The sequence below is a fragment of the Diaporthe amygdali genome (genome assembly GCF_026229845.1).
Source record: "Diaporthe amygdali strain CAA958 chromosome Unknown NODE_1_length_4327563_cov_65_473760, whole genome shotgun sequence".
NCBI lineage: Eukaryota > Fungi > Ascomycota > Sordariomycetes > Diaporthales > Diaporthaceae > Diaporthe > Diaporthe amygdali.
The window spans coordinates 3,382,330-3,409,559 of NW_026517021.1; the positions used below are offsets into that span (position 1 = coordinate 3,382,330).

The 27,230-nt window shown below is 52.5% G+C and overlaps 7 protein-coding genes across 7 annotated transcripts; 3 read left to right on the forward strand and 4 right to left on the reverse strand.

Annotated features, from left to right (window-relative positions):
- Positions 1-2,058: 2,058 nt before the first annotated feature.
- On the forward strand, positions 2,059-4,357 carry J7T55_006597 (aa family; the record flags this gene model as incomplete). Its single annotated transcript, XM_053130422.1, has 4 exons — positions 2,059-2,729; positions 2,781-3,098; positions 3,164-4,232; positions 4,322-4,357. The coding sequence occupies 4 exons, from the start codon at positions 2,059-2,061 to the stop codon at positions 4,355-4,357; spliced, it is 2,094 nt and encodes a 697-aa protein (XP_053001361.1).
- A 537-nt stretch (positions 4,358-4,894) lies between these two features.
- On the reverse strand, positions 4,895-6,040 carry J7T55_006598 (uncharacterized protein; the record flags this gene model as incomplete). The annotated part of the gene is made up of 4 exons (XM_053130433.1): positions 4,895-5,035; positions 5,129-5,275; positions 5,372-5,730; positions 5,794-6,040. 4 exons carry the CDS (start codon positions 6,038-6,040, stop codon positions 4,895-4,897), a joined length of 894 nt encoding a protein of 297 aa, XP_053001362.1.
- Positions 6,041-7,859: 1,819 nt separating this feature from the next.
- Positions 7,860-9,119, forward strand: J7T55_006599 (secretory aspartyl proteinase sap2p; the record flags this gene model as incomplete). The annotated part of the gene is made up of 1 exon (XM_053130444.1): positions 7,860-9,119. One exon carries the CDS (start codon positions 7,860-7,862, stop codon positions 9,117-9,119), a length of 1,260 nt encoding a protein of 419 aa, XP_053001363.1.
- Positions 9,120-9,413: 294 nt separating this feature from the next.
- Positions 9,414-13,244, forward strand: J7T55_006600 (uncharacterized protein; the record flags this gene model as incomplete). Its single annotated transcript, XM_053130455.1, has 5 exons — positions 9,414-9,454; positions 9,778-10,676; positions 11,985-12,540; positions 12,624-12,906; positions 12,996-13,244. The coding sequence occupies 5 exons, from the start codon at positions 9,414-9,416 to the stop codon at positions 13,242-13,244; spliced, it is 2,028 nt and encodes a 675-aa protein (XP_053001364.1).
- A 417-nt stretch (positions 13,245-13,661) lies between these two features.
- J7T55_006601 (5 3nucleotidase) lies at positions 13,662-14,686 on the reverse strand (the record flags this gene model as incomplete). Its single annotated transcript, XM_053130466.1, has 2 exons — positions 13,662-14,416; positions 14,500-14,686. 2 exons carry the CDS (start codon positions 14,684-14,686, stop codon positions 13,662-13,664), a joined length of 942 nt encoding a protein of 313 aa, XP_053001365.1.
- Positions 14,687-15,816: 1,130 nt separating this feature from the next.
- On the reverse strand, positions 15,817-20,654 carry J7T55_006602 (uncharacterized protein; the record flags this gene model as incomplete). The annotated part of the gene is made up of 4 exons (XM_053130478.1): positions 15,817-16,831; positions 16,886-17,917; positions 17,972-20,118; positions 20,205-20,654. The coding sequence occupies 4 exons, from the start codon at positions 20,652-20,654 to the stop codon at positions 15,817-15,819; spliced, it is 4,644 nt and encodes a 1,547-aa protein (XP_053001366.1).
- Positions 20,655-23,006: 2,352 nt separating this feature from the next.
- Positions 23,007-26,080, reverse strand: J7T55_006603 (multicopper like protein; the record flags this gene model as incomplete). Its single annotated transcript, XM_053130489.1, has 8 exons — positions 23,007-23,155; positions 23,240-23,461; positions 23,535-23,624; positions 23,692-24,556; positions 24,617-24,978; positions 25,031-25,379; positions 25,648-25,759; positions 25,968-26,080. 8 exons carry the CDS (start codon positions 26,078-26,080, stop codon positions 23,007-23,009), a joined length of 2,262 nt encoding a protein of 753 aa, XP_053001367.1.
- Positions 26,081-27,230: the final 1,150 nt, after the last annotated feature.

Below are 27,230 nucleotides of genomic sequence, written 5' to 3' on the forward strand. Positions count from 1 at the left end.
GAAGCCAAAGTTATGGGCCGCTCCAATCAACCTCAAATAACATTGCATTCCTCGCTCGCGTTGTCGTCGACGTGGCCGGCCCCACGATGCCCTCATCAACGCCAAGGCCACACCAATCTCTGCTATCTTCCAAAAACAATATTAAGTCTTTTCGAACTCGTCATGTGATTACTGCTGGATGAAACTTCTGCTCGTCAGCCTCTTCTTTTGATGCCTGTGTAAAGCACTCACCAAGCTCTAGTTGGCTTCAAAAGTTCCACCCAAGGTGCCATCTCACATCGTGATACACCAAGAGGAATAAAGTGATCTGATGACTTAGGAGGACAATATGTCTATCTAATTCAAGCAGGCTTCGGTATCTTAGCTTGCCTACCTTGGGTCGCCGTATGAACAGCACGGTATATCCCTCGATTGAGTCGAGTCGAATGAAGTCACCACACAACAGCGTCGACTTCTGGTGCAAAGCCCCGGCTATTGCCTCGGAATTAATCAAGCACACAAGTCTGATTGTAACTAACAAGCCCACATATTCTGGCGTCGTACCCACTGCTCTCCGTTCGCACGGCGTGTGTTGAGCCTGTGTTCAGTTGCAGATATTTGTGGCCTTACGGTCCTCGATCTACTCATGAACTTGACATTATCTAGACAAGCCAAGTGCTGGCGGTTGCAAAAGTCTCGCTTCCTTCGGAATGCAGAATACCCTTCCGCTTCCTTACTTGATCCACTGCGGGCGTCATGTCCGTCTGTCACGTCAATAGGTCTATGGCACCGGTTGCCTAGATATTTGTTCTTTTCATGCTATGCAGGATTGAATGATCTTTTCCGACGAGCTAAAAAGATCAGTAACTCCACTGGCGAGCATGACCCTGTCTGCCACGTGCAACTACAGGAATTGAGGGCCATTTTGAGGATCGATGAGATCGTGTTGGCCCACAGAACAGCATCATTATACCCAAGAGCCTTTGCTAACAAGGCACTGCACTATGTAGGAGGGTGCGTGGCCAGTAATGAGCCCCGCAAATGGGTTGCAGAGTCTGTAGGCATCTCCGCGATAAGCTGTCCACTTCTGCTCTATTCCAAGGAATGTGTGTGGTTTTTTCGACTGCACCTCGTAATGGTGTTTCGTGACAAAAGGAAGGATATCTCGGTGCCTCTACATGGTGCGACGAAGGGGATCTATATGTGTTCTGTCATCTCTAATGAGGCCAAGCCAAGGCTTAGATGCTGCAGCTTGGAGCTACTTGCGCGCGGTGGTGCTTTTCATCCTGCTTTGCACAATCCTCCTCATCGAGATCTTTGGGATCTTGTTTTATATTGTGTGCGGATCAGCAGGCCATTTGCTCTCTCATTTTCACAAGCACAAAACTGGAAGCCCGGGGTAGAACGGGTGCTAGGCAGCCAGGCATATTTCATGCTCTGGTACAGTGGCAATTTGTGGCTATCATTGCCCATGCTTCGTCATACGCTTGGCCACTGCAAACAAACAAAGTATTGCAATACTGCCTTGCTATTGAAGTTGTGATACCTTGACCAAAAACGTTTCAAGCATATGGGGTTGTGTTACTACACTTCGAATTGAGCCAATCCTGAGCTCTTTGGCTTGGGCTTACGCCGTTGAGCTGTGGGGCAGATCCGCCTTCGTAGGCAGCAGCCTGCAGAGAGCCGCCACGTTTCGCGAGGACCCAACCTTATTGAAGCTAGTGCTGATGCTGCATCAGTGTCTTAGTTCTCCTTGATGTAAATACCGGAGACCTATCGATGCGAAGCTGTTGCCTTGTGTGCCTGCTTTAAATGTTGCCAGCTGGAGTCAAAGGATCACTGAGGCCAACCAAGAAACGCGGCAAGTGCGCAGAGGCATCCCTCACACCAAAGAACCACATTCAAACATAAATACCAGGCTTTGGGAGCAAGCATTTCAAACATTTTCCTCTGAAGAAACTGGAACAGCGCCTGTGGCTCCTTGTTTCACTTTCACTACGACTCGAGCTTGACAAGAGCGCACCTCGACTTCGCGACGCAAAACTCATCTCCCTGTCATCCAGCCTTGTTTTCGCAGCCATGACGGAAACCAAGCCGAAAGTCGCTGTCTATGACAGAGAAGACTCGTCGCCAAGGATGCTCAGCATTGAAGAGTTCTCCGCGTTGATGAAGACAACCAGCGTCAACGACGAGGCCGAGGAGAGCTCAGAAGACGAGGAAAGCACAGAGGAAAGTGCGACCGACACCCCCGAGGAGGAGACCACAAATGCCCCGGTCGGGTCAGTCAGCGAGGTCAAGAACATCTACAAGTCGTCCAAAGACAAGGATGGTGTCTGGACCTGGGTGAACAAATACCCCGAAGACGTCGAGGAGCCGGCTGAGAATGCTGTGACGGACACTTATGCGGTGCTCGTGCGCAATGTCAAGAGCCAGGATGGCCGCAAGAAGCTCGAGGCCCACTCCATCGTCGTGCAGAGCCCCTGGCTGCAGAAAGCCCTGGGCGATGTCATATTGAAGGACTACCCTGGTGTGGCGTGCGAACTGAAGCGCCTCACTTTCGAGGCTCCCTTCAAGCCATTCATTCACCGCTGGTTCGAACTTCTCGAGTACATGAAGCGACCCGACCTTGAAGTGACCACCAAGGAGCACCTTACGGTGCTCCACGATATCCTCCAGTACGAAATCGGTGACAGCATCAAGGCTTATGAAGATTACGTTCTCAACGGTGTAATAACCTTCGAGCACCTTTGGTAAGTGGTCTCGTTAATGGACTGCAAACACTTTACTGACTAGTGACACAGGATGATATTCCAGCCCGGCTCTGTCATTCTCGCTGCCCACAAAGGGCCCTTCTCTGCTTTCGAGCTGGGCGAAGCGGAGTACATGGAGAACCAGTGCGGCAAATTCCTCGGCCTCTTTGCCGACTGCGTGGATTATAGTGGCAAGGAGTTCGGTCGTGTCACAGAGCGGATAGATGTCCCTGAGTTTATCGGCGCCAAGAAGATCACTGGGCTGAATGCATTCCCTCTGACTTTCCACGAGGACGAGAAAGCAGTCGCATCGAGTCTGGTGGAGAGGGGTAGGATCTTCGAAAAGCTGGCTGGCCACCATTACAAAGGGTAGGTGACTGCACATTTTGGAAGGCAGCCATAAAAGCTCTTGCTGACGTGTTGCTACTTGACAGATACGACGGGACTGCAATATCCTGGGACCAGCAAGGAAACGAAGTTCCTATCCAGATTAGCGGCCGTATAGTTGTCGACATTCATTCTTTCAACCGAAGCAATATGTGGCGTCGCCGCCGGCTGATGGACTGGAAGCCCAAGGATCTCGAACGTTTGCACGAACATCGACGAAAGCACGGCCTGTCTGAGCAGGGTCAACTCAGACTGACTCCATACTACCAGATGCTGGCACGGTCCAGGACCCGAGGATATTCTCTCAAGCGCAAAGAGTGGCTAGAATTCTATGTCGAGCAGGTCGAGGAGATCAAGTGGAACAGAGATGCATTCGACAAGCTCGTGTTGCCAGATGATCAAAAGGAGCTGATCATGGCGTTCTCTGAGTCGCAGCTGGAGGGGGGAGACACATTTGACGACGTCATCTCCGGCAAGGGCCGAGGTATAATTTGCCTGCTGTCCGGCCCGCCAGGTGTGGGCAAGACCCTGACCGCCGAGGCGGTCGCGGAGAACCTCCGCGTGCCGCTACACACGCTCAGCTCGGGCGACCTGGGCTCTAGTCCGTGGGAGGTCGAGCAGGGTTTGTCGCAGATCCTCGAGCTGGTCGCTAGATGGAACGCGATCCTACTGCTGGACGAGTGCGACGTGTTCCTCGAGGCTCGATCGACGCACGACCTCGAACGCAACAAGGTCGTCTCCATCTTCCTGCGGACGCTCGAGTACTACGAGGGCATCCTGTTCATGACGACCAACCGGGTCGACAACATTGACCTGGCATTCCAGTCCCGCATCCACGTCTCGCTCGAGTACCCTGACCTCACGGCTGAGTCACGGGCGCACATCTGGCGCAACTTTATCTCCGCGGCCAAGCAGAGGCCCGAGATTACGGAACAGGACATCAAGGATCTGGCGAGGCTGGAGCTCAACGGGCGACAGATCAAGAACATTCTCAAGACGGCTCAGCTGTTGGCAAGGCGGAAGAAGAGTGTGCTCAAGCGCAGCTTCATCGAGACCGTCTTGGCGATCGAGAAACGTCGCCCCGCGCCCAGTGGAACTGCTGACTGGGTTGAAAAGGTAGGTTTCAATACTTTGACAGCCTAGAAAATGTGACCAAGAATTGGTCAACTTTGAAGTTCAAAGATACGCGCAGACCGAACACGCAGTTCCAGAATTTTCATCAAGCAGAAGACACAGTCTAATCACACCTTTTTGGCATGATTTCGCTTCATACACCTTAGTGTTTGGAAAAGCTTCGAGAATTGGGAGCAATGGTGCCCCTGCTCAAGAAGGAATTTCGGTAGACGAGAGTCGACAAGTTTGAGATGTCCAGGATTAACCTTTGACTTTATTCGTCCAGTACATAGGACTGTCAACCACGGCGCAGGAAAAATAGCAACGCTTAAATTCATCCTCTCAGTCCCACTACCACAGGTGATTACATGCAATTTGAGGTTGAGTATAAAACCAACTTAGTGATCATGCAGCCGTTTACTATGATCCCAATTGTTCGTCATCGGACAAAGACACTTCGTGAACAATAGGGTCGAAATCAAGTCACAGGTATGGAATCTCGCATCTGCAGCGATCATATCTTGGCTCTGTAAAAATAATCTCAGGTGCCGAACGTCTCATGATTTAACGTCGTGGATACTCAAAGCCTCGAGTCTCCGGTCTATGGGTGGTGACCAGAATAAGAGACTCTTTGTCCGTCGACGATGTAAGATACCATAGACCTTCTAGGATCCACTGCCCTTGTGACAGACAAAAGTATCTCCCGGTGGCTCGCCAAACAAAGCCTCATCGTCAAAGTAGGCATCGTTGTAAGCGATGTTTACACACTTGCCTCCTCCATTGGGGCCGACGTGAGCGCAGTGAACCTAGAAAATTAGTCAGTATCAAGCTCGGATCAAAGTATGTTGTGATCCTTTCCCTTTCTTCCTGGATCTTGACAGTATACAGGGTTGGCTTACATCAGGTCGGATCGGGGTCAGTCGGACGTGCAAAGCCCTGCACCAAATATTATCGCCCCACAGATTGTCAAAGTTACCCATGGGCTTCTGGCTCAGTGTGGCGACACACTGGTCGACAGAGTCCCATTGCTTGTCAGCTCCGGTGCACTGTGATAAAGGTCCACGTCAGCTTTGCGTTGCTTTTCGATGAGAGTTTTCCATGTCACTCTGCTGGACGAAAGTTTCAAGTAAAAAGCTGCTCACCTGGACCTGGGTGGTTTGACAAAGCTGCTGGCGGACCAGCACCTCGTCAATCGGGTAGTGCGCGACGTCGTGGGTCGTGTTCCACCACTGCTGCAGTGTCGGCAGCCAAGCGTCGTACTTCAGCACGGCACCGGTGTCGTCGAAGCGCCAGAAAGCAATCTGCTTGATCGTCGAAACCTGCTTCTGGTAGGTAGAGGGAACCGAGGCGTTCACACCCATCGTCCTGCCGTAGACCACGGTCGCCGCGACCTCCGGACACTCGGACACGAAGTGAGTGATGGTGTCATTTGTCCATGTGGCGTAACTTGGTGGAGATGGGTCGGGGGTCAGGGCGAAGAAGTATTCGACAGTGTCATCGACTGAGATTTGTTAGACCCCCAGTCAGTGTAAACGGAGGAAGCAGGCGTTTGAGGTGGTCTTACTACCACTGAAGTTACCCAGCGGGGTGACTCTGCCGATAACGTCCTTTGAGAAGAGGCCACTAGGTACAGCTGCTGCACCGTCCTTTAGAAAAGCCTGGTTATTGGGATAGGTGCTCAGGTTGTATATCTTGCTGATAGTGTCGAAGTTGCGCTGGTGAAAGTCAGCGGCGTCTCGTGGCAACTGATAGGGGGTTAAGCCCATCGCTGCTGGAAGCAGCCAGAGGAGAGAAATGAGCAAAGCAATCATTTTGATTCTCAGTTGTCCTCAGTGATGGTGTAGGCACTGAAAACGGTAATGAAGGGATTCTGAGTTGTGATGTGGAAGTAAAGAGAGGTTGGGAATTGGTATTCCAGGTTTTCGTTTGCATCAGAGGAAGAGGAGGGGCACGCAAATATCTGCAGAGTGAGAGATTTCAGGTATTCGACGTCAACTTTTGGATGATGATGCTAATACATTCATGGCCAGATTCATTGGTAAAGATTCACGCGGAAAAGCAAACAGCTTGAAAAAGTAAGGTTGGGTGGCTTTTTGCCCTCAGGATCGATACACACCATCAACAAAAGTATTTTTCAACGTCAACAGGCTGAAGATCAAATACGCTCCTCTTCTTGTCTAGATAATAGACACCGCGGATAATGATTTACTGGATATGTGAGCTTCCTCATACAACGCTTGCTCTCTTCTGATATTCATGGGCCGTTTTCATGCCCCGCGCCGGTTCAAATTGGCCCTGCAAGTAATGCTACGGCACAGACAGAAAACTACTTAGGCAGCTGTCTCGAGTGTGATCACTGTCCCTATTCACTTCATCGTGACCGTTCATTTAGAAATGCTCATTAACTCACAGGCGCCCTAAGCAGATGTGCCTAGGTCATCCGTCTAGCGCAGGACCATCGATCATTTGTTTGTTATCTCGTTGAATTCGCATAATCGGTAATTGAACTCCTACAACAGCACTCGAAAATTAAGTCAGTGGAATCAAGATCTGCACTGGTGCTTATCTACTGCCGAGCCAGCACGTATGCAAGTGTGACCCACATCTGCAGTAAATTCTCGTGAGTACGCCGAGTATCCGAGGTCTAGGTGGGCGGGTGCATTCCATTGCTGATACATTGAAGACCGAACTGTGCTTGTAGAACCAGTAGACACTCGTGGCACGCGATTGATCAACATACGTCGATTGAAAGTGTATCCAATAGCCTGACTTGGACGTGTTCGCATAAATACAGTTGAACCAGAGCTCTATGAACACCACGCAACATGACACCTGATTTTTGACACCAGATTACCCATGCGATGTGGCGAGTAGATTTCTGAATCTGTCACCCAATGACACTAGACTGAGTTTTTAAGCATCCGTATTCCGTATCAGTGGAGGTTCTATTTTGGACAGCCGACGGCTATTCTTGGCTCTCCCTGTCCCTGGCCCAACTGGCGTGGCACGACACGATGCAGCCCGCTTTTAAGGCCTCCTCCCTCACGGCTCAAATGCCAGACTAGCAGGGATCAGGAAAGGGGTTCACGCAACGGTCTATGGGTGTCTTGGCAACTCAATTGAACAGTACATGGGACGATGGCCATCGGCCGGACGGTTCTCTTGGAATTGGCGACGCGACGCTGCCGTCAATCTATGGTAGTATAGAAATATCTAAAAGCCCTGGCTGGTCTTCGCTCTGTTCTCACTTCACACGCGAGGAAGCGACAATTCATGGGTAATTTGCAGGGCCCGCTGTAGGGCATGACTGTCAGAAGAAGCTTTTGATTAAGGTTACTAATAAAGAATAGAAGATCGTCCTCGGCCCGGCATAACCGACAAATGTGGTAAGTCTTTTCTCAAGCGAGAAGGTGAACAGGCCCACTGCTTGACACTCACCTCGTATTCCAAACCGAATGTTACCTACCGCTATCTGTTGATGTCAGTGTGGGAATACCAGACATTCAACAAGACTCGGGTATTCACTACATAAGTGGGATGGCTCCTGTCAGTCTAAATGCCCAGTTGTGCAGCCATCCACACACTCGCTCATTGCCTTAGTCGTCACTCGTTTCAATCGACTCCCCCAAGATGAAGACCGGAATGATGATAATGTCGGTTGGCACAGTGGTCGCCCAGACCGTGCCAACCGTACACATTCCCCTGAATCTCCGCAACGGACCCAACCACAAGACTTCGACAGACGTGTTCATTCCTTCACTCAACACGACACTCGAGGTAGTCTATGACCAGGGCAGCGAAAACTTCTTCGTTTTTGGTCCTGACTCGATTGCGAACTGGGGACGCACCTGCTTGGGCTGCCAGGGGCCGTGCAATGCCTCGGTCCCTGCAGGAGACTACTTGAACTACCCTAGTTCCTCTACAGCATCAAAACCAGTGCCTTTCAGCTCCTTTTACGCATATGGAGGCTTAGATAAGATATATCTTGGGGAGGTCGCCATCAATGAGACTTTCAACTTCATCAACAACGCGGGCCAGTCCACCACGAGTCCCGACACAACAGTCGCCATCGTAGACTACTTGCAACAGCGCCTCGGCGACGATGGAGATTGCAGCCCTACCCCTATCTATGATCTTGGCATTCTAGGAGTCTCGCCTTATTATCACAGCAATAATGAGACCGGCCGCAACACGACTGGCCCGTCTTTCCGCCAGGACCTGCTCGAGCGCGGACTCATCTCTGCCCCCGTCCAGTCGCTGTGGTTCGACGAGGCCCCATCCGATGTGCTCGGAACCTACACTGGAGGCGGTCTGCAGGGTGGCATTGACACTTCCAAATATGACGGCCCGCTTGTGAAGGTTCCCAACACCTGGACACAAGGCCGCGTCGGCTACTATGTGCCTGGACCCAAGCTGTCCTCCAACGGCATCCCGATCGCCACAGGCAGCGCGAGTGGTGACGTGCCAGACTGCCTCGTCGACTCCGGCACACACAACGACGACATTCCCGTCGCTGACGAGGCGGCGTTCTTCAACGCGACCGGCATCCGCCGAAGCCCCGCGGGACACGTCTCATGGCCAGGCACCTGTGACTCTATTCCCGCTGACAAGACTGTTGACTACACCTTCGACGGAGTCAACGAGGGCGAGTCCATTACGATCAAGGTGCCGATCCGCTCGTACGTGAGGTTCACCATTGACAGTGATACTGAGGCTGGATACTGCTTTCTCAGCCTGGAGCCCAGTGGTTGTATCCTTGGTTCGCCTTTCGCTACTGCTGCATTCTTTGCGGCTGATGATGAGCGCGGCGAGATTGCCTTCGCCAAGGGCGCAGTGTCCAAGGCCGGCACCGCTGTCGATGAGGCGAGTGTCATTGCTAGGATCCCGTAAATAGCTTCAGCTTCAATATGTATATATATGAATCAAAATTGAAGATTCTTTCACGGCTCCTTGGGGTTCACATCATGCTACACGGCTTTTGTGGATCAAATCTTTAACTACATTGTCGCAATTTTCTCGTACGTAGGAGTTGTGACTATATGTGATTTACGACATGACAGCCAAATTGTTATACGGCTCTTCCATAGCCCTGATAGTCTGTGTGCCTTCGAAGGATCCGGATTCCCCCGTGGCATTGTCTTTGTGTAATTGTTGAATGTTCCCATCACTCATCACTTTGATTCAATGCCATTCCCTTCAGCCGTGCCGCACTATCCTATACCGCGGTCAGTGAAGGTATAGGGTTTGTGATTGACAATAACGAAAATTTACAATGGTTCTTTGTTTTCAGCCGGACCGATAAAATTCGTCCTGTACAAGAGCAGTATTTAATCCAGTAGAGATCGCCACTTCACATCAGGATCTCGTGGACATCCTCAAATCAACTAAAAGTTAACTTACACATCGATCGAACCCGCTCCCAACACATCACCTAAACCTTGTTCTGAGACAAAGTACTGCCAATCACTCTCGATAACCATTCAATTTGTGAACAGGAAGTCCTGAAGGCAATGTATCATCCAATTCCACTAACCACAGCTCTGTTAAGCATCGCCACTCTGGCCAATGGCCACGGAATAATGATCGAGCCTCGCCCATACAACCTTGAAACTGAGCCTTTGCAGCAAGTAGCACCACTCAGTGAAAAGCTCCCCTTTCCTTGTCAAGGACGCACAGAGCATGCTGAAAACAGGAGTGTTCTTACCGCAGGCTCAAACCAGACTGTAAAATTCTGGATATCCGCGGTCCATGGGGGTGGAAGCTGCCAGTTCAGCATAACGTACGATTACCCGCCCCCTGCTGACATTTCTAAATGGAAGACACTATACACAATCATCGGAGGCTGTCCCGCAGAGGCCGCAGGAAATCTGGAAACAGTTGAAAAAGACAAGTCAGGCAGAGAAAACGGACGACAATGCGGCAATTCCAGCGGCAGTGAGTGTGTCCGCCAATTTGATGTCCCGATTCCAAGTGGACTCGCAAATTCTGAACAAGCTACATTCGCGTTCACCTGGTTTAACAAGATCGGCAACAGAGAGATGTATATGACATGTTCTCCTGTGAAAATTGTTGGGGGTACAAATGACAAGGCGTTCATGGACTCGCTGCCCCCAGTCTTTCAGGCCAATATCCCAGGCACATGCGAAACTGGCGAAAGTGGCCAGCTGCTGAATATTCCAAACCCTGGAAAATTTGGCAAAGTCTACGCTGAGCCTAGCCCAAAAGGAAATGGGCAATGTCCTGCGGCGGACCCTCCATCCTTTGTTGATGGAGGATCGCAGAACAATGCCAGCACGGCTGGCTCAACTGTTACTCCGACCAGCCTTCCGACGTCCCAGAGTTCATTCAAAACCGTTACGACGTCAGCAAGTGCCAGCCAAAAGTCAAACTATTCTAACAGCATCAAGCCTTCAGCAAGGACTACCGCATCCGAGATCGCCCCCACCAGTACGATCCAGCCCTCATGGGCCTACGGCCAGGTTGCTTGCCCAGAGGCTGATGGAAGAATACACTGCTATGATGAAAAAACATTCGGATTGTGTAATCAGGGTTGGTCGCTCCCAATGCCCTTGACTGGCAATCAGATTTGCTCGAAAGGCGAAATTCTCTATAAGTCTGGCACCCGAGAATAGCCTTGAGTTATGAAGTGAATAAGGTAAGTCAGCCAGCAACTAGGTAAGAGCTCTATGGTACTTCTAAAGGCCGCAGAAAGCCCAGGCGGCCATTAGCGTAGCTTGGAAAGCATATTCAAGGAGTCAGGAAAGCTCCTGGGGGACAGCAGAGTAATTATCGAATCATGATTAATCCGGTTCTAACAGACTTTTGTTTCAAATATGTGATGCTTCCTTTTTTATTTGGCCTGGTTGGAAATGTCTGGGTCAGGTAGTCATTAGAACATCTCCAAAGCCCCCATCTCTCTCTTGACTCTCTGCCGCTCATTTCTCGGAACCGGCCGCAATGTCTTGGTGGCGCCCGGACACTTCCACGTTCTAGCATTGAGCTAAAAGGCAAAATTTTGTGACAATGGTCATCGCTGGATTGTGATCTCTTTATTCTTTCCCCGAAAGAACGGGAGGCGCAATCGCAGTGCGCTTACACCGATCGAGGCCCCTTTGGACCGCCTGAGCACGGTTCAAACACTCATGATCTAGAATCCGTACGCTGTCTCGGCGTGTGGTGCTGACATGGGTGTATGAACGAGCTGATTCGACAAATCTCAATGGACTGAACGTCATGCTCCGATTATGCGTCCTCCTGCCAAGCACCCGAGGAATTGGGCATCTTCGAGGCTGTGAATGTCTCATTCAAACACACAATGCTGCTCACGAGGGAATCATGTCCTCCAATTAGAGTAGTTTCGTTGCGCCGGATTCTTGGCGTTAGCTGTGTCAGGATTCATTCGTTGCGAAGCTTGTGTTCTGGGTCAGAAGTTCAGCCTCACTGGCGGCGCCCTTGCTTCCACCATGCTGCAGAGTCTTATCTCGACTGGGACACCAGGTTTTTGGAGTCCAAAGTAGCTGAGCATGAAAACAATTTAGAAGTTTATATCAGAATATAAATATAAGAACAAAACTAATTTCAAAGCCCAGCGAGACCTTGGAACACAGTGAGACACATCGCAACCCGACCGCTGTCATCTACCGTTTTCATCGCTTGTGAAATATTTCTGCGAAATGTACTGGACAACAAATGTACTAGCCACTTTACTTTATACGGCTGTAACAGTGATAGCTCATGGTCATGTCACTAACATAGTTGTCAACGGCATATACTACCGCAACTTCCTCCCAGACAATGATCCTTACAACCCAAACCCACCAAAAGTCATGGGATGGACAGCTGGTAATACCGATAATGGTTATGTGGCACCCGATGCTTTCCAGTCCCCTGACATTATCTGTCACAAGTCAGCTACCCCAGGCAAGGCCCACGTTGCTGTCCAAGCAGGTGATTCCATATCAATTCAGTGGAATACGTGGCCTGACTCCCATCATGGCCCTGTTGTCGATTACTTGGCTAAGTGCAACGGACCTTGCGAAACGGTGGACAAGAACTCACTCAAGTTCTTCAAGATCGATGGTGCTGGGCTCGTGTCGGGCTCTAATCCTGGCTACTGGGCTGATGATGCACTGATCGCCAACGGTCTCTCCTGGCTGATCAATATCCGAGAAGATATTGCTCCGGGAAGTTATGTTCTTCGTCACGAGATCATCGCCTTACACGGAGCAAACCAGGCCAACGGAGCCCAGGCCTATCCACAGTGCTTTAACCTCGAAATCTCTGGGACTGGCACCTCCCAGCCCTCAGGTGTGTATGGCACTGACCTATACAGAGCCACTGATCCAGGGATATTCTTCAACCTTTATACCAGTTTCACGACCTATCCTGTCCCAGGACCAACTTTGATCCCTGGTGCGGTGAGCTCGGGGCCACAGAGCAAGTCGATCGCGACGGTCACGTCCAGTGCCACGACACCAGGCCAGACAACGCTGGCGACTACAGTTTCCAAGACTTCAACTACGCGCCCGACTACGGTAACACCCACTACATCGGCTGGAAATACCCTGACAACCTCGACGGCTCAATTGAGCCCCATGTCCACATCGAGGACGACTACGGCACCGGTGACAATGCCGGCCACGACACAGCCTCCTGCGGCGGTGGGCCAAACACAGTGGTCAGCTTTCTATTATTATCTCATAATCTGGGCCAGCCGTCCTTTCAATTACCGTGCAGAGAACCTTTGCTGACTTGGTACCAATGCAGGGGTCAATGCGGTGGATCCAACTATCCTGGCCCAACCTCGTGCTACGGGTCCAACTACTGCTCGACAGTCAACCCTTACTACGCTCAGTGCGTGCCGGGCCCGGTCGGAGATGGCGACGGGCAGACCCTCTATGGCCAATGTGGGGGCCAAGGTTGGAGCGGCAAGACTTCCTGTCAGGCACCCGCTACCTGCTCTGTCTTCCATTCGTATTATGCTCAGTGTTTGTACTGAGCTCCCAAAGCGTTTGAGCTCGAGAGGCTTGGATATGTTTCATTTCACTGGTATGTTCAAGCTTATGTACCTATTGCAATGCTGCTTGATATTCCTCGTTCTGTTCGCACCATTTTCTATTTGACTTGAATCTGGTGGCACTCAGATAATTGAAATTCACAATTACCTAGGTAGTGAGTGTCTTCTGCCTACCAAATAGCCAAGCAAATGTCAACAGAGGCGATGTCTACCGCAGCCTGGAGTCTGTGCCTGCATACGAATCATACTTGTATCTAGACAGAATTCTGGGTGCCCCAAGGGGATTGAATTATAAAGCGAGTATCCACGCCACCTTGACGTGCAAGTCGAGAGCAATGTGAATAAATACAACAGAAAAGAACCACACGGCCAGGCGTGTCTCAAACACCGCTACATGCTCACAAGCCTACTCGCTTCTACGAAGAGAAGCAGGTCAACATGTCTCCGATCTTGTCAACAACAGCCTGCTGCACATCCGCCGTCGCAGTCGTCTTGTCGCTGCAGTCACCAACACTAACACTGACATAGCACCCGTCCGTATGCACGACCTTGGTCTCCTGTGGCAGCGTGTCCTGCCCACACCGCTGCACGTCCGCAGACGACAGCAGCGGCACGCTAGGGTCGATGCGCGTCAGCACCCACTTGTACGCGCTGGCATCGGCGCAGGCTCCCAGCGGCGCCGCCATGTTGACGTTGAGGTACGTGTCGTTGGGCAGGTAGGGCGCGCCGGAGTCAATAATCCGCGAGGTGAGGTTGAGGGCCAACTCCGCGAAGACGCCGGCGCTGGCTGGCGGCTCGGTCGTGTTCCACGCGGCGTTGCCGCCCAGCAGACCAAGGTTCGAGTCGCTGAGGCCGCTGAAGGCGATGGCGGGGACGCCGGCCTCGTGTGCCGCGTAGCAGGCGGAGCCGATGGTCCCCGAGAAGGGCACCTGCGCGAACAGGTTCGAGCCCACGTTGGGCCCCGTGATGGCCAGCTGGGCCTCCTGGCCCTCGCCCCACACGCCCGGGCCGATCGTGCTCAGCCCGAGCCGCATCGACGTCGCGGGGAACGAGTTGACCCAGTTGAGCGTCGGGTCCGTCGCGTTGCTGCCGAACGTCTCGTTGGTGCCGGCTGGGCAGCTGTTGTACTCGCAGGCCTCGGTGCGAGGCTTTGGGTCCTCGTCGCTGGAGCCTATGATGTGGCGGGTCAGCATGGATTTTGATGGCAGCCAGGTGGACTATTCGAATATGAGAAGAACCATATTGTACCTTTACCGGACATGTTCTCAGCCGGAGCCGAGACAACGGCATCATGACCCGCTTCAATGAGCCTGCTGTGGAACTCGCGAATGTTCAGCTCGGCCCAGCCGTCGTCATTAGACTGAATAATGCGAATGCCGTGGCTGCCACCTGCCGCGAGTGCGAGCAGGGCAGAACGCTTGACAAAGGATCGGACACCCATCTTGGGCAAGAAAAATTGTACCGTGTAGAATAGGATACACAGAAACGAAAACCTAAGGAGAGGAAGTTCGGTCTCAACGAGCTGAACGAGGGTAGATGAGGTCGCTGACTCTCACGACCGGACGATGGCCTAAGTATAAAGAAAAGACCGCGATATTCATTTCACGCGGGCTCAGGTGCTGCCATCGTATCCGAGGGCTCCCACGATCTTCTACGGTACCGGGGCACAGCCATGCTGCAACCCCTGACCATGAAGCACGCGGAGGCCCACTGGCTCGTTTCGAGCATCCAAAACAGGTCCTCAGCCAATGGAACGCTCATGCGCGTGTCAGTATCGCTGTTTAGTGTCCACATTGGGGTGGGTTGACGGCCAATGTTTAATGGTAGAGACGTAAATCTCCGCCGGCCTGATCCTTGGATAATCTGGACTCACGGTCCAATGACAAGTCGGTGAGGCTCAAGTCTGTCTGCTCGCCAAGTCGGATCCTGCCGTGAATGCTATGCACTTACCACCCGAGCACACATGTCAGCTGTGTACCGTTGCTCGGCAGTCATCTATTCGAGGAGAGGCGAATGAGACCCCCTGCCTGGCCAGTAACTTATTCATAGGCATATTGCAAGCAGTAGACAAGCTGCATAATGCGAGGCTAAAGTATTGCATTTGTGTGTATCTCTATACTCTTGCACCCGTGCCACTTCTCCCGCAGTTCAAATCAAACATCGAGTCCAAGTTTCGTGAGTAGTCGTCCCTTTTCGCATCGCACGCGCGAATGTACAGAAGTTGTCCTACATATAGGAGCAAGCTAAGCCATGCGCCCTCGGGCGCCATGAATGACCTCGTTGATTCGTCCTTGATCTCTTCCGTTACGCCTGGCCGATTCCTTTATCACCGGCGCCACCCAGGCTGCTCTTAGAAGCAGCCGCCACAAACTCCAAACCAGCAAATCGTCCATCAAAACTCCGTATATGCCCGAACCAGTGCAGCTTTTGTTCCAGTCCTTGCCAGAACCCTTGGAGACCACGTGCCCACAGCCAAAAAGCTATGCGGCCGGGTTTATTTGCAACCACTATCATGTCCTTCGATGCAGCCCTCGATGAAATAGCTCGTCTTTGACTCAAACCTCACAATCACTAAGGATTCGTTGCTGGTGTAGATTCTCCAAGCCCGTTCAGCGTACCGTCAACCGCGCTTTGACTCGCCCTCCTAAGGTCCAGCATCATTTTCTCGACAAACGCCTTGTTATCCGCCGCCATCTCGGGAAACTCGCGCACCGCTACGCCGTTGGCAGCAAGTTCCGAAGGTGTGGTCGCCTGCGTCGATCCAGAGGAGGCCCTTCGTTCCTCCTGCCGGCTCACGTCCGGGGTCTCAGTGGGAGACTGCAGTCTCGGCAGCTGATTCAGACTAGAACGTGGAGTATGGCCTCGACTGCGAGGTATGCGAAATGGTGACTCCTTGGGATCGGAAATGCGTCGCAATTGCTGCTTCAACTGTTGAGCAGGCGACTCATTGGTTTCGGGATCCACATCCATTGGAAGTGTTGGACTTGCCGCGGAGGCACCCTGCGCAACTGGTTGTGGTGACGTGTTGAGGAAAGTTGGTTGCTGCGAGGGGATTCCAGCTGGTGATATGGGAGGCATCGACGCCCTGGAGGACTGCGCTTCCATCGAGCTGGACCCTCCCTGTAGGCCCATGCCATTGGAAAGGCTATTGGGCGAGCCTGCTAAATTGCCTTGGCTGGTCTGACCCGCATTAGAATTCATCTGCGATGACGAGGCGTATTGTGGTCTCATTGCAGGATGGGACGGAGTGGAGGGAACGGACGGTGTGCGTTGGTGACCCCGAGAGGGGACTGGTGGCGGCGACATGGCCGACGCAAATGACGAGGTAGGAGAGGCCGCTCCAGACTGTGACCTAGCGCGGGGCGCGCTGAAAGGTGATGACCTGGACGAACCGGCTGAGTTAGAATAGCGATGGGATGGTGGCCGGGTGAGACCCTGAAGACCTCCGCCAAGGTTGAAGCTCAATCGACGGTTGCTGAATGGCGCTGACTCCGGCTTCTTCATCAAGTGTTTCCGTAGGTCGCCCTCGTACCCGTTGGTGAAGCCACCCCAAAGCGCATACGGTGTCCTGTACCTGGAAGGCTCCCTAATACCTTTGTGTCAGTGACTCATCTGGCGCTGGCGATAGAAGTCCGCTTACCTGTTATGGTAGGCCTGGAAGAAGGAAAACTTCTGCCAGGCATGCTGTGGAACAGAGGGCGTGGCAGGCTGTGGGAAAGCTTGTGGTACATGGGCCTGCGCTTGAGATGGTTGTTGCATCGGTGCTGCGTGCTGCTGCATTGGGAAGTTCGATGATTGACCCATAGCAGCGGGAACATTCGGGACACTCTGTTGCCTCGATAGTGGTGCCTGGAAAGGTATAGCCTGTGGCTGAGGGCTGTTGACTTGGGTGTGGGATAGCCAAGCCGGGTTGATGGATTGAGGCTGTTGATGCTGCTGAGATTGGCGAGGAGGTGGTACGGGCGTGAATTGGGCGCTGCCATGACGCTGATTTTGAGGCGGACTGTTCGCTGTAACCGGCGCGAATTTGTTGGTAGAGTACAGTCCGGCAGAGAATCGAGGATCCGTGCCAAACGATAGCGGTGGGACCCCGGCTGCCCCCGTGTTACTGGGGGCGAATTTTTGTGTGGTGAAAGGAGGACCGAATGAAGTATCCACCGGCTTCCTCGGCTTGTAGACATATGGCTTCTCGGGCTTCGTTGATATCGGGGCTCTCGCTTGTGCTGGGTGAGTAGCACCATACGACGCTTGATGCTGGGGCCGGGGCGGCGGCGGCGGTTTCGGGACGCTGTCAAGGAAGCTGCACTTCGGATTGTGTTGAGGTTTCCGTGGATCTTCTGTGTATTGCGCCTTCGCCTCGGTCGACGTCTTGCCCAAGTAGTGCCATACTTGATTTTCCTTGGAGAAGTCGATCTTGGTCTGGGCTTTATTCTTACACTCAGATGCTTCGCATGTATGAAACTCTGACCAGACAAAGTCTTTGCCCGGTGCAGGACCTTCAACGAAAATATCGCCGGCCCTTGGGGGCTCATCCGCAGATCGCTTCGCATTGATCTCTTCCTTGGCTTTTCTAGATGTTGGCATTGGCAAAGCATTGGCTGACGCTTTAGGGAGCTTGAAGTCTTCTGGATCGGGGAGAAGCAGCCACTTCCACTCGACTTCGATCCGGGCACTATTTACCGTTAGTATGCATTTCGTATTCTTAGGATGTCAGTAGGTCTCATACCCATTCGGAATGACGTCCAAAAGCAAGGTCTGCTCGCCTGCGCGGTTCTCGACGACGACACCCGCAAATATCTCCTTCTTGTAGTATTGCATCTGAACGATTTCGTTCTTCTTGAGAGCCCTAGCGGCTTCCTTAATGCGGGTGCTTTCCTCCAGGGCATCGCCATCCAGACGTCTGTCTCGCTTTGTCCTGTGGAACCGGCAGCTGAATTCGAACGCTTCCTCCTTGTACTCGATGCCGTCTTTATCAAACACTGGGACGTCGCCCTGCTCAACAAACAGACCGGCAGCCGCAGCGCAGGTGGCATGATAAGAGCGTGGACACTTCTTCTGCGAGCATTGGAAGCAAGCGCCGCGCTTCGACCGGCAGTAGAGACATTTGAGTTCAAGGCGGGCTTTCTCAATGTTTTCCACATTGAAGACAGTTTCGTTCCCGTCGACTGTCTCGATATAAGTCTCTGGAAGGTACAACGCACAGAGGCGATGTGCCTTGCGGCCGTCGTCGGTTGCCAGTATCTCGGCACCAGGTATGTCGTTCGGACATAGACAACAGGGTGGCTCGACATGGGCCTTGACCCGCAGACGTAGCTTCTTGGCTTTCTCCTTCTTGTCCTTGCTGATTTTTGCTTGCTTTCTCTTGCGACTCGGGGCCTTGATGCGGACGGTGTGGCTTCCAGGCGGCGAAGGCAGGCCTCCCATTTCTTCGTCCTCGTCCTCGTCCTCATCTGAATCGTCTTCATCTTCCTCTTCGGTCCAGTATTCTGGTGTGGGTTCCCCGCGGAGCTTTCTCTCGATCTCGTACACGTCGACCCACACGCTATCCTGGGCTTGAGCACATTCGCACTTCTTGGCGATCTTGCCCATTGGTAACCATGAATCCAAAGCAAAATTGACGGCCTCGGCACAGTTGTAGCCCAAATTATAGCCGGAATGGTAGCCGTATGGATAGGTAACAACAAACTCCCCGGGGTATGAGAGACATTTGTTCACTTTGATGTTGTAGTGCTGCAGGAGATGTGAAGGTGATATCAGGAAGGCTTTGTGACGCAGGAATTGGTCACAGGCCTTAGCATCAGTAGGCCAAATGCTCTTCATGGCTGCCTCGAATCGTCGAGCGTCGGCCTGCGAAATGCTATACCACTGTTTTGGTGCACCGAAATGGAGATAGTTGATGCTGTACAGGTCCACATCTTCCAAGTGCCAGGCAAATGTTGCCTTCCACATTCCCAGGTAAAGGTAGGCGGTGTTGACACCGGGAACCTTCGTACCCAGTACATCCAGGAGGTTGGGCAACTTGTTCAAGTTCCACATCTCAGTATCTTCATGGAACAACGTGCCCATGAGATCGGCTCCGTATAGTGGCGTTGCATAGGTCAAAGTTTTCCAGTAGGTCCGTTCTAGCTCTTCGCATCGCTCGGGGGTATAGTCGGAAATGTCCATGTTATAATCCCAGTCCTTGAAGGCCTCCTCATCAATCATAGCGGAGCCCTCCCGTTTGCTGTATTTTCGACGAGCTGATGTCGACTGGACTTTGGGCTTTGCCTGCCGGCTGAATCCCATCCGTCGGGGCGCTTCATCTTCGCAGTCCTCCTCCTCGACCTTGACGCCAGGGTCTTGCTCGATGGACTCTACGACAGCATCACCCTTCTTCTCGTCGTCTGCAGGCCTGGGGGATTCTGGTGTCATTGGCCGGTCTTCGATATCGGTATCTTCCTGTGCGGTGGATTTCTTGCCCTTGCCTCGTGCGCCGCCTCGGCCTCGACCTCGTCGGCCTCGACCACCGCCGGTACGTCGCGCGGGGCTAGAAGCGGCAGGTGTACTCGACTTGTTTGTCGTAGCTGCAGCCCGAGATCGAGTTGCGGGTTTTGGTTTGTCGGCATTTGCGCGGCGCTCGCCCCGTCGTGCAGGAGGCTGATGCTCACTCTGGTCGCACAGTTGTCTCCACTGAGGCAGGTTGTAGGAACGCTGGTGGAGGATGTTGACTTGACGATAGGTACCGTTGGAGCCCATGATATCCTGCTTGATCGGTTCTCTAACTCGGACCGTCTTCACAAGCTCGCTGATATCTGGGAGGGAGTCTTTCCACTCCTCTGGGGGAATGATCTTGATAATGCCTGACTTCATACCGTAGGAATCGACAGCTCTCATCTGTAGCGGGTTGGTATTAGTATGCGCCATTGTCTCCAGAGTAAGTGGCTGTTCGGGCCCGGGGGAGGGGGGGAGGCTCAACGCACGAATTTCTTGAAGTCCTTGAATTGGTCCATGGTCGGCCTAAATACAGGGACGGTTCCAGACCAATGGTCGGGTAGGACCTCGCCAATGTCTTCATCCTCTTCAGGAGTTGGGGCTTGCTCAGGCTGGGCGGGCTCCGAACCATCACCGGAGGCTGGTGCATCGTCGGAGGCGGGCCTTGGTGTGGTCTGTCGTGGTATTGCAGTGATTGCTGGGGGCGAGTCGGCGTCGGCAATTGCCTCGTCGAAGTCGCTCAATTCGGAGTCGGTGGCGTCGACATTGTTCGAGTCTGGTGGCGAGTGCAGGCCGGTGGGCTTGGGGGACTTTGTGTCGGCTGAGGGATTGACGACAGCGATGGTGGACTCGTCGCAGTCATGGCCATGGGTGCCGTTGCCGTTGAGGTTCAGATTGTGGGTGCCAGGCGCCGCAGCGCCGGTCGCTTCGGTCGACATGGTGGATTTGTGACCTACATGCGATCGGCCCCGGCCAAGGGCGGGAGCGTCGACTCGTAATGTCGTCGATCAGACGTGCTCACTTAATCGCAGTGACTGAAGGGTTGAGGGTCGAAGGTCCGAGGGGCAGGAAATGTCGTGGCTGCAAGTCAAGTTTGACGGATCGACGTCGAGATTGACTTGCGATTTGGTAGGGAGAAGGCTGTGAATGCGAGAGGTGAGGTTTGCGGTGCGACGGCAGCTCAAGTGCGCCCAAGTGCAAGTGGTGCAAGTGCAAGTGCAAGCAGGTTAGGTATGCAGGGTGTGTGCAGGTGCGAGCGCCAACGTCCAGGGTAGACTGGTAGGCTGGCACGATTGGTAGTCTGGTAGTCTGGCAATCTACTGTAGTAGTCTACTTCTCCGACAAGCCAGCACACATCACCGCACTGCAGAACACAGGCAGAGAGAGGCAAAGCAGGACAAGCGCAGGGCAGGCAGGGTGATCATCCGTCGTCGGCCCTGGGCTGGGCTGGGGTGAGATCAAAATCGATTAGATAAAAGTGGAGGGTGACTCTGGGGCTGCAGATGTCCTCACTAACAAAAGCCGGGCAAGAGTCTGCGAGTCGGTTGCTAGCAGTGGACTGCTTCCGATATGGAGAAATGCGGTTTTTGATGGGATGCCCAGGCACGCTGGGCAGGTACTGGGTACTGTGTGTCCCTGGCACAACCTGGCCCGCCTGGGTACTCGGGGTGCTGCAGAATTATGGGTCGATATCGATTGATTCCGCCTGAATCTGGGCTGATAGTGCAGTGTTAGCGCCCTCCTAGCTTGATAGTGCTTGGAGGCTTTTGGGAAAGGCTCGAGGCCACTTTGGGCCAGGATCTCTCTCTCCGTTTCGTATGCACCGTCTGACCCTGCCCTCTTCCCCTCATCGCTCACAGTGTGCCGTTCATCGCCCTGCAACAGTCTCTACCGCTCACCATTCCACAAGCACTCGCTGCCATCACAGTCCACGGCTGTTTGATGGCAGACTACCGGCTAACAACCCAACGACCATGGCTCGTTTTTCTACAGAGTCATGTGATCATAGCCTCTGATAGCACCTTCTGCAATTGTACTCGCCCAGGCTCAGAGGTTGGATAGGGCCACTCACTATCACTCGCTGCTGAAGGGGAAGAGGGGAGGGAGAGGAAGGGAGACGGAGAGAGGAGACGGTTGTGTCCCAAGATCCGCTAGTCCTGATATGGTATCACTACGTCACAGAATTCCAAACCTATGCGACCCCCTCCCCAAGCTCAATTCCCTTCTGCAGAGAGCCTCCGTCAATGTTGCATTGCAAGATACCCTCCCGAAGTATAAGATCATCTAGAAGACGATTGGTATCAATTGTTGTCTGTCATCTGAATCTACTTTCAGCCTTGTGCGTTTCGAAGTATCTATCTGCCTTTGGTCTAGATAAGATAGCATACTGATCTGGGGACATGCACCTCAGGACTTTCGCTTGCCAGGAAGACATTTCTCCTACATTTGCTCTTCCTCTAGATTGTCTCCCATATAAATGTTCTGCTTCATGTGGTCTCCACTTTGAGAAAGTCTCTCGCTGAAGCGGTGTTGTTACGTTTGCGCCCCATTTGACCCATGATGCCTGTGCATGCTTTGTAAACATGACCAGTTTGTGAGAGCGCGGACTTATCACAAGCAGCTTCACGTGTCTTCGGCTAATGGACTGAGACCGTTCCCGCCGGCACTGTAAGTGGTCAACATAGCAGGAGAGAGCACATTCTACATATTTTCAACAGCAGGACCTCTCCTACTTAGAGATCGCTACACAGCAATTATCACTGGGCACACCATTCTGTCGTGACCTAGTTTTTCCTGCCTTTTCATTTTATTCAATGTTAGGTCGATCTGAACGTCGACTTCGCGTGCAGGGCCTGAAAAGCACCGCTATTTGAGCCCCATGATCGAAGTCACCATACACGAAGCTCTTGTTCGGCACCAGCATTACTTCACGCGTGCTACTGGCATAACTGAGGCCATTTGCGGGTTGCTCAAAGCGGAAATGGGGTGGTAGAGCATGCCGATCAAGATGGAAATCGAGCTTACAAAGAAGCAAAGCTTCTGCATGTTTACGCGCTTGGTTGTGCATCAATGTCTACATCTCGCAAGAAAGAAGAAGACGGTAGAGGAAATAACAGAGGTCGATAAAAGACAGTGTGTGTTCAATCAACTATTGAGTATCAAGAATATTCAGAAGCCCAGAGAATCACCGACTCCCGCAGCACCCTCATTTGCTTGGTTGTGCGTGTACTGCCAAATCTCACGCAGAGAAACTATTAAAATCATAACACACAGCGATTAATTTGCCCTCATCAAATCCCCGAATCCTCCTGATCGACCGGGTGCTGCGCATTATACTGGATCCAGTTCTGGCACACCCTCTCGGTGTCCGTAAGGGCAGACGGTCCACCCAGAGCTCCAACAATATCGTCCTGGCGCTCCAAGATCTGGAGGCCGAGCCCTGTGTTCACACGATCATCAGTACATTCCTAAATCACCCATGCGAATGGCGGTCGTCATAATCTTAAGAGAGACATGAACTTACCAGCACTGGCGTGCCAGGCGATATGGCAGTGCACCAGCCATGCGCCGGGGTTGTCCGGCTTGAATGCGATCGCGATGTATCCCCCTGCCGGCAGGAGCACGACGTCTCGGCGCGGCGGGTTGAGGAAGTTGAATGTGGAGAAGCTGGCGGCCGGGTCAAAGGTGGTGTTGCTCTGGGCCAGCAGGACGATATCCATGCCGTGCCAGTGGAGAGGATGCGATACTTGGGGACGTACAAATCAGCACTGTGGGACTGGTTGAAGACATTAGTTTCTCTAAGAATAGGGTCTACTTACTTGGGATGATGCTGGTATTAGCTGGCAATGGAATGGTAGTGTTGACCGAGGCTTCGATGACCATGAAGACATATCCGGACTCGAAATCGTCTGAGTGCAAGTGTTGTTAGTCTGAAACTTCTCAAAAATTGTCTTGAGTAGGGACATCTGCGCTGACCTTTGACAATGTGGAAGTTGGGATTTGCATCATATGTGTCATTGTCCAGGTTCAGGATGGTCGGGTTGCCAAAGTCAAGCCACAAGAAATCAGGCGTCAGCATCCAATGGTTGTAACCACCGGTCTCTTTTGAGCTGGGAACGTTCTGGTGTGCCGCCGCGAATCTGTTCTCGCTAATCTCATTTGCCGGGTGGTGGTCGATGGCCCAAGGCACAATGGGCTGCAGCTTTTCGTAAGGCTCATCGACACAGTCGTGATGGTAGTCCCAGGGCTCGCTGGTGGGAAGCTTGTTGTCGGGCCCGGAAGATGTGTTGTAGCGGATGATACCTGTCCTCACATCGAAAGGTGAGCACGTCTGGTTGAAGATGCCGCCACAGGGGAGAGATTGGTTGAAGCCGTTGCATCCCGTGGCAGGGTGTGTTCTAATCCAGTAGTCGCCAGGCTGCTGGTCGGCTTCAACGACAACCATGTATCGTTGGCCAATGCCGATGCTAAGGGCGGTTGTCTGGTACGGCGTGATTGGCACTAGATCATTTTCGATGACGGTCATGGTGTGGTTATCAATCGAGACAACGTAATGCGTGCCAGCCGAGCCGTTGATTAATCTTAGGACGTGCTTCTTCTTGGGCGCGAATGTTGTCTCGAAATATGTCCCATTGCCAGTTGAGGGATCATGACCGTGGCCGTTGACGACAACACTATCAGCTCGGGCAAAACTGCCCGGGATGGGAGCGATCTCCTCTTGGTAGCGGACAAAAGCTGAGTCGTGGACATAGTCTTGTACGAGCACTGGGCCGAGGTCTATGTCCCAATTGCTACTTGAAGGGCCATGAATAACCAGTGGTCCTGCAAGACCGTCCGGGTACTGTACCGAGTCAGTAATGAATGAATATCGATGGTCATTTGGCGTTGTGGGAGAAATTACCTGAAGTGAGTAGTGAGAATGATACCAAGTATGGCCGTATTGAAGCGCCCGGAACTTGTAAGTAAAGGTGTCTCCCTTAGCAATAGGGCATTGTGTGACACCATTGACACCATCCATCTGGTTTGTGTTCAGCTGACGGATTCCATGCCAGTGAACAGTGGTCCCGTTTTTATCATAATTGTTCGTGACATGAATGACGAGCTCGTCCCCCCAGCATGCCTCAATCAGCGGGCCGGGATATTGTTTGTTGAAGACCTTCCCGCTGGTCTTCTCGAATCCATCCGCGAATAGGGTCACGTCTCCATCAACCTCAAGGAAGTACTCTCGGGTGATGCCTGGCGGTGTGGCATCCACACTCTCGTCTAAGGTGATGATGAGAAAGAGAAATCAAATGCGCGACATGTGTTCACTCACAATTAGTGTGGATATCAATCTGTGAATAGCCTCCGAATCCATGGCCTGAACTTGTATCTTGAAGCCAACAGTCGCGCGATTCAGGAGTATTACAGCCCTTCCATCTGCTGGGATACACACACTGAAACCCAGGAGACGCGAGTTCGGGGTGGATAATAGTGTTCTCAGCCCCGGCCGGAACAATGGGATGTTGAGAGGTGTCGCCGGATCCGAAGAAAGGCTGTTGGACAAGGTCCTCAAAGGGGTTAAACGGTGCCAGTGCAGCAAGCCTGACGAGCTGCTCCAGGCAAGATTGAAGGAAGCCCATCATGAAATACAGCAGATTTACGATCTTGGCACTTTGCACAAGCTTTTGCCCAGGCGGGTGAGATGCCAAGTTGAAAGACAGCGAGGTTTCCCGTCTCAGTGGCGCATCTTATACCTCCCCGGGCCTCCTTCACTGCCTTGCCACCCTCATTAGCAAATGTGCAATCCGCATGGCTTGTCAGGATTTCACGTGGGCTTCCAGACCATTACATAAACGGAAGCAACTATCTTGACCGGGTCCAGGTCATCTCACCTCAGACCATGTGGCTGAGTATCAGAAGATGGATCCTCTGTGCTGTGACTTATCATACCGGACCGGGCGGTTCGGATTGTGGATGGAAGCGGCGCTCAGGTGTGTGAGACCACGCAGGGATATACTGCGGTCCGGTGAAATCCATTGGCACTACGATACGAGGCATGTGCCTGAGAAGCTGATCACAGTCAGGCAAGAGGTGGAGGTTGATGCAGCCCTACCCGCATTCCCAGGAAGCCGGGAACATTTGACAGCCCGGGCGTGCCGGGAACAGTGGAATCGTCTGAGACACCCCGGACTGGACCGCTCTATGAGACTCTATCCAGTCCAGGAAGGCTACGCTAGCTATGAAATTGCTATTCGCGATCTCCAACTGACATTCCAGCTGAGGGGGTGTAAAACACCTGGAGAGGATAATGGATGACACTTGAGTGAAGGTGAAGTAGGACATATTTGCACCTGATCGTAAAGTGGCGCTCATGGTCCGACATTACGATTTTCTAGACCGGTGTGCAGTCTAACATGGGATCCATATACTGTTGGACAGTGAATGAAGACTAATGTCCCTCCTTGGGGCTGAATCTCGCCGGCGTGGACCAGGACCCGAGAAGCTTGTGCGAAGCGTCATCACGGGGTGGTGATGGAGGGTGGGCAGCGCACCAATGAATCTCTCGAGCTTGTAGAACACCGACAGCGTCTTTGAGCTATTATCGGGACATTACACAACAAATAAGCGCTGCGGCTGAGAGCTTGGATGAACCGGGCAGGCTAGAATGGCGGTCTCGCTTACTGTCGTACATGTCCCTGGCCCCCATGTGAATTGATCCGACGCGTCGATTGCAGCTCGGCCGAGGCTCCGGTGACGTGCCATGATGGGTGCGAGGAGGTGTGTTGCGAAGTATTTGGTCAATGTATAACTGCCCTCCCAAAATAGGGCTGCGAGTGGTCACGGACAAAGACAGTGGCGAGCAGCTTGCACGCCAGAGGCAGGAGATTTCCGGAGGTGGCGGCAGGAAGCAAGAAGAGAAGCAGTTTGCGACAGGGAATGCGAACATCGAGCCTACACATCACACTAGAATCCTTGAATCCAATGCTCTTAGACTTATTTATTATCTGGAGACGAAAGGATCAGATGGCCAAGTTAGGGCGGATTACAAGCTCAGCTATTGTAAGACGGCGAGAAAGCGCCGGAGAATCAGCCTTAGACGTTCAGCTAGGTGGCTAACGAAGTTGTGAAACGAGGACTACCCTGAACTGTTAGCTTGCTCTAGGACCAGACAAATCCAAATCACGGGCAGTGTGAGCAAGTCGATTCCTTGTAAGCTGACTCTGTTATGATCATCATTGCCTAATTCTCTAGCGGAAAACGAAGTGCTGAGTCTCGTCGCATGCGCGTGGACATAGTCTTTGATTGATTCAGTATTTAGCAGTCCCATTGGGGTCATTAATCAGGGATCAGATGCGTCTGCACCGTATGTAATATGCCATATCACCTTAATCCCGCCCCATTCTTACTCACAGGCTCCAAAAATCGTGCTCCTCGCCAATAATATACCGACTCTGTAACAGGGATATGCCACAATCAATCATCCAGAGGTATTCATTCAATATCCCCGGTCTCAGGGAGACAAATTACTTGCA